Raw genomic sequence first — 6044 nt, forward strand, 5'->3', positions numbered from 1 at the left:
AACATTTATGATCTGTATTTTAGAAAGACAGATAATAACCTTAGTAAATATATCAGTATTAGGTACCAATTAAATGTAAACTGCTGCATTTTGTGAATTATGGTTAAGATTTAATATGTAACATGCTTATAAATTATGCTATAACATTTTAGCTAGATTTAAATGACCAATTTAGTATTTAATAAAACTGTGTTTTGATCATAAATTTCACTTTGCTATTAAAATATTTATACAAGTCATAGAAAATGAGTTGTACTTCCAATTATGCAAGGCACTGAATTCTCTATATAGACTACTAGAAAATATTTTCTAGGGGGGGAAAAAAAGAAAATAGTTTTTAAATGTTTAACATTTTCAAATATATTATGGCTGAAATAGTTTCTTTATCATGAACTGTAAATTCATCAGGAAACTCAACCCCACCTATATATATAAAAGGCTATGTGACCGTATGACTGTCCGACCATCCAGCCAGTACCTATGACACGTACTGACCACCAGGGGGCAGATACTCAACACAGGAGCTGTGGTGACTTGGCAGCAGTGGTTCTCAGGGACGCACCCCGGAACCAGAGAGGAGGGAGCCCAATTCCTCACAGGGCCACGCGATTCCACGATTCCACCTTCCGCTGTGGGTTATGTTGTTCCTGGAGCACTGTCGGCCCTGAATCTGGTTTATTGCACACTTGCATTTTGTGTTCCACACCCTGTACAAAAGCAAGTTTGCAGGGTGCCCTCTTGCACTCGGGGACTCCTCGGGGGATGTCAGAGAGCTGGTTTCAGCCCAATCCCCGCAGGCCAGGCCAAGGGACCCCACCTGCCAGAGGGACCCCACTCACTCTGCAGACGCCGGTGGTGCCACCCAGTCCTGCACTGCTGGCCACCACCTGGGACCACCTGCATCAGTCCCTGCACCGGAGCCAGTGCTGTGAGCCAGAAGATCTGTCTCCCCCTGCCCTCCCCTTACACTCCACAGATGCCATTCAAGTCATGGTACCACCCCAGGAATTCTAATTAATTTCCCTTCAATGTGCACGAATCCGTGCACCGGGGCCACTAGTTATTAATAACAAAGATACCAAACTACTCCACAGTGCAAAAGAATAGATGATTGAATCCTTAGAATGGCTTCAATAAAATCTCAACATGAGCCTGCTATGTGCTAATCTGACAAAGTGATGAAAATTCAAGCCTTAATCCACAGATGATTTTAGATGAATACTAATTTTGTCACTGTATACTTTGCAAATTTTGTGACAATGTTTAACTTACATTTTTGTCTTTCAGCCAGGGGTCCCCTGCAACAGGCTGATAACCCACAGGATATCTCCTTAAAATCTATGTGATTGTCACGATTTTCATCAAAAGCATTAAACAAACCTGTAAAATAGGAAAAGACACCATAAACCAAAGCAACCAAACTTCCTAATGTTATAATAACATATTTATAAAAGCAGGCATGACTCCCATAAACTGGCCAAATATTTTTTTAAAAAGAGTTTATCAGTAGTTTCAGGAAGTTGTTTTCTTTTTTCTTTTGGTATAAGTATAACTAAAACTTAAGATCCTAGCAGAAATACATTACTATCATTTAGTGTTTGGTTATGTCTGCCTCTCTCTATTTTGTATCAATTTTAACCATTAAAAATGGCTATAGTATACAAAATAAAATTTAATTAAAAATCCATCCCAAATCAGAAATTATTTAGAAAGATTGAGAAGTAAAAGGATGCCCTAGCCGGTTTGACACATTGGATAGAGTGTCAGACTGCAGATCAAAGGGTCCCGGGTTCGATTACGGTCAAGGGCACGTACCTCAGTTGCAGGCTCCTCCCCAGCTCAGGCCCTAGTCAGGGCTTGTGCAGGAGGCAACCAATGTGTTTCTCCCACATCAATATTTCTCTCTGTCATTCCCTCTCTCTTCCACTCTCCCAAAAAATCAATGGAAAAATATCCTCAGGTGAGGATTAACAAAACAAAAAAAAAAGGAAAAAGGAAAAGTTTAACTGCACACTCAAAGATATACTATTATTTTTATCTTTTTATCTTTATTGTTGAGAGTATTACAGATTTCTCCCTTCTCCCCCTGTATTTTTCCCCCTCTACCCAGTTCCCACCCCGCCCCAGGCCTTCACCACCCTATTGTCTATGTCCATAGGTAATGCATATATGCATATAAATTCTTTGGTTAATCTCTTCCCGCCCTCTGAGATTCTTCAGTCTGTTCCATGTTTTTATGCCTTTGGTTCTATTTTACTCATCAGTTTATTTTGTTCATTAGATTCCTTGTTCATTTATTTTGATTTTAACATGCTGTTATTAATAAGCTCCTATAAAGCTCTTCCATGACATGAAGAAAAATAACACATTATATTAAGAGAAGTTCTATACTGCACTCTTCTTTGTACTACATAATCCTATAAAATAAAGAGGTAATATGCAAATTGACCATCACTCCAACAAATAAGATGGCAACACCCATGTGGTCAAAGATGCCCACCACAAGATGGCCAGCAGGGGAGGGCAGTTGGGAGGGACCAGGCCTGCAAGAGAGGGCAGTTGTGGGCGGTCAGGCCTGCAGGGGAGGGCAGTTGGGGGTGACTGGGACTGCAAGGGAGGGCAGTTGGGGGCGACCAGGCTGGCAAGGGAGGGCAGTTAGGTGTGACCGGGCCTGCAGGGGAGGGCAGTTGGGGGTGACCAGGCCAGCAGGGGAGGGCAGTTAGGGGCGACCAGGCTGGCAAGGGAGGGCAGTTGGGGGTGACCAGGCCGGCAGGGGAGGGCAGTTGGGGGCAATCGGGTCAACAGGGGAGCAGTTAAGCATCGATCAGGCTGGCAGGGGAATGGTTAGGGGGTAATCAGGCTGGCAGGCAGAAGTGGTTAGGGGCAATCAGGCAGGCAGGCAGGCAGGCAGGCAAGCAGTTGGGAGCCAGCAGTGCTGGATTGTGAGAGGGATCCAGACTGGAGAGAGTGCAGGCGGGGCTAGGGATACACACACACACCGCCATGACGAATTTCATGCACCAGGCCTCTAGTCTTTTTTAAATGAGTATTTAAATTTCAGAAAGGGGATTTATAATCCAATCCTGTGGTTTTCAAATATTTTGTAAAAGGTAGAAATAAAATTATTTTGATTTAAAATGATTTATCAAATTCTCCAACTCAGAAAAGGTAAAAACACAGCTGTACTGTTGAAGTGGGTTAAAGTCCAGGGCCTTATCAGTTCTGGCTCCCCTAACAAGTACTTCTGAAGTACCCTAAAAATCTGAAGAATGCAGATTACATATTCCAAGAATGTAATTCCATACCCTCAGTTTAAAGAGTAGAAAACTAAAAACTCAGAAGGGGGTTCCCAAAAGGAAGAAGTTTAAAAAGGTCAGAAGAAGCAGAACCCAAATATTCAGATTCCAAATATGTTTTTGTGTGATATCACCTACAATTACTCTTTGTATCCCTAATGTTTTAAAAAAGTCATAGCATGCCTGGCTGGTGTGGCTCAGTGGTTGAGCATCGACCCATGCACCAAGAGGTTGCCAGTTTCATTCCTGGTCAGAGCTTGTGCTCATATTGTTGACTCAATCCCTAGTGGGGGGCATGCAGGAGGCAGCCAATCTATTGATGTTTCTCTCTCTCTCTCCTTCTCCCTTCCAATAAAAACATATATATTTTTTAGAAAGTCATAGCAATGGAAAGTTTAGAGCCAGCAGGGACCTCAGAGATGGTCCAGTCCAGTAGTTTCTTAATTTCTTTTGGTAGTTGGGGTGGGGGGAGAATATAGCAATGGAAACTTCTTACGTAAAAGAAAAATAAGTAGAGGCACTCAAATTGAGGAAGAAATGGGGCTAAAAAAAACCTTGGTCCTGGTTGATGTGGTTCAGTGGTTACAGTATCAGCCCCGCCCACTGAAGGATCATGGGTTCAATTCAGGTCAAGGGCACATACTTGGGTTCGCACCCAGGCTCCAGTTGGAGCGTGTGCAGGAGGCAACCAGTTGATGTGTCTCTCTTGAATCTATGTTTCTCTCTCTATCTCTCTCTCTCTCTATCCACCTTCCCTCCCTCCTTTCCATTCTCTGAAAAGCAATGAAAAAAGTATCCTCATGTGAGGATTAACAAAAAACACACCCAAATAAAACAAAGCAAAAACCTGGAGCTCTTCCCATTCAGTGGCCATCACCCTAATCCCTGGCACCAGCTACTAAGGTACCTCTTTGGAGTACAGCTTCATAGCCACTGACTTGGTGAAACTAATTTATGCAAGGTCACATAGGTAGAACAGGATGCTCAAAACTACAATCTTAATTCCCATTTTAGTTTTTTTCCAATAAACTCTGCTATTTGCAAGAAACTTGCAAACCTGTAATATTATGGCCTTTAGAGTTAAGATATATTGGTTAGTAATAAGAGATGGGCTCAAATCTGTTTACCAAAAAACACTTGAAGAAAAGAGAATAATTCCTACCTTCACTTAGAGATGGACGAATAGGTGGTGAAACCAAGGGGCCAAATGTCTCTAAATCAAATCGTCCAGTCCGGGATTGAGCCTTCAGCAACCAATAACGTTTCTCCAGATCAATGATGTCTGATTCCTCCACTAAGAGTCATATCAAACAAAATTATAAAACCTCTCAGCCTCCTTTTCTGGGCAGTTTATCCTAATAATATAACTTTTAAGGATATATTTTAATTTCCCAATTTAATTGCTAAAAAAAACCATAATCTATCTAAAACAAAATTCTGAAACACAAATACATTATATCTAAAATAGCATGAAAAGTAAATTCAAGTTAACATAAAAAAGATTTTAAAATAAAAAATTACTTTTGCAATTGCCCATTTAGTAGATTGCTTAAATCCAATATGTAGAATAAACAACTGAAACATTTCTTTTTGGTATCCCACACCTTTTTTATCTGTACTTATTTTTTATCAGTTTCAATCTCTATCTGGGGTTTAAAGATTCTATATACATATTCTCTCCACTATAAACATTCTAAGAGCAAAATCTATGTCTGATTCATCCTATCAATATGGTTACTACTTACAAATTCAATATTTATTAAGTAAATGAAAAAGAGTATGATGAAAGATATTATAAATAACAAATTCAATAATGATAGCAGAGTTAGAGGATTTACGATGTGACAGGTTATAGGAGCATCATGAAAACATATAGAAATGAAACTATATAGAAATGAATTTATTACCCATCTATAGATATTTTTTTTCTGGTTCACAATAGCAGCATACAATATTCCTAACATTCTAAATAGTTCTTGGCCTGCACGATGGGCAATCCTACTCAAGTCCCACCTTGTCAGAGGCTCCAGCTGCAGAAAAAACTCTTTAATGCCATAATTTTATTCTAATTTTTTTTAAAGCCAGGCAAAATGTCCAAGTGTTTTCAAACAGTCACAAAGTTCCTCAACATTTTTGAGGATGCAACCTTCTCAAAAGCAATGACCTTCTGAGATGTAATTAAAATGGCTGTAAGCCTTACATAATTTACAAGACAAGAGGATGAACAAGGAGGGACATGCAGATCTACTAGTGGCTTATGGTCTAAGAATCACGAAAGTACTTCTTTTGTATTCAAAGTTTTTAACACTACAAACTAAAATGTGGCAAGGGAATACAATAATATACATATTTTTAGTTGAGATAATAAATGCTAAAATAGAGACAATGTAAATTTGAATTAGATATGAAAAGAAAAATAATCAAAATTAGTTATATGGCCCTAAAATTAGCCCAAAATACTGTATTAATTACCTGAGAATCCAGATTCTATTACTATAAGGAATCACTGAGGTAGCAGGCTTATTGACTCTTATGATACATTTTAGGGAAACTTCAAAAACTCTTTCTAGAGGAGAAAACAAGATGGCGGCATAGGTAAACACCAGAGATTGCTGCCTCGCACAACCACTACAAAAATACAACTAAAAGACAGAACGGACATCATCCAGAACCACAGGAAGGCTGGCTGAGTGGAAATTCTACAACTAGAAGGAAAGAGAAAAGCATACCGAGACTCAGAGGAGGTGC

General features: G+C 39.7%; 1 protein-coding gene across 7 annotated transcripts in view; it reads right to left on the reverse strand.

The window, feature by feature from the left end:
• USP32 (ubiquitin specific peptidase 32) overlaps positions 1–6044 on the reverse strand; it is a 123231-nt gene that overhangs the window by 57668 nt on the left and 59519 nt on the right. For 5 of the 7 annotated variants that reach the window (XM_005858550.2, XM_014531570.1, XM_014531589.1 and 2 more), the window contains exons 6-7: positions 4459–4590; positions 1273–1380 (exon numbers count right to left, since the gene is read on the reverse strand). In XM_005858550.2, coding sequence (XP_005858612.1) covers positions 1273–1380; positions 4459–4590 — 240 coding nt within the window. Of the gene's footprint in view, positions 1–562; positions 693–1272; positions 1381–4458; positions 4591–6044 lie in introns of those variants that run through there. The other 2 variants (XM_014531590.1, XM_014531594.1) reach the window with 2 other exon arrangements.

This window comes from Myotis brandtii, unplaced genomic scaffold, assembly GCF_000412655.1.
Source record: "Myotis brandtii unplaced genomic scaffold, ASM41265v1 scaffold120, whole genome shotgun sequence".
Lineage (NCBI taxonomy): Eukaryota > Metazoa > Chordata > Mammalia > Chiroptera > Vespertilionidae > Myotis > Myotis brandtii.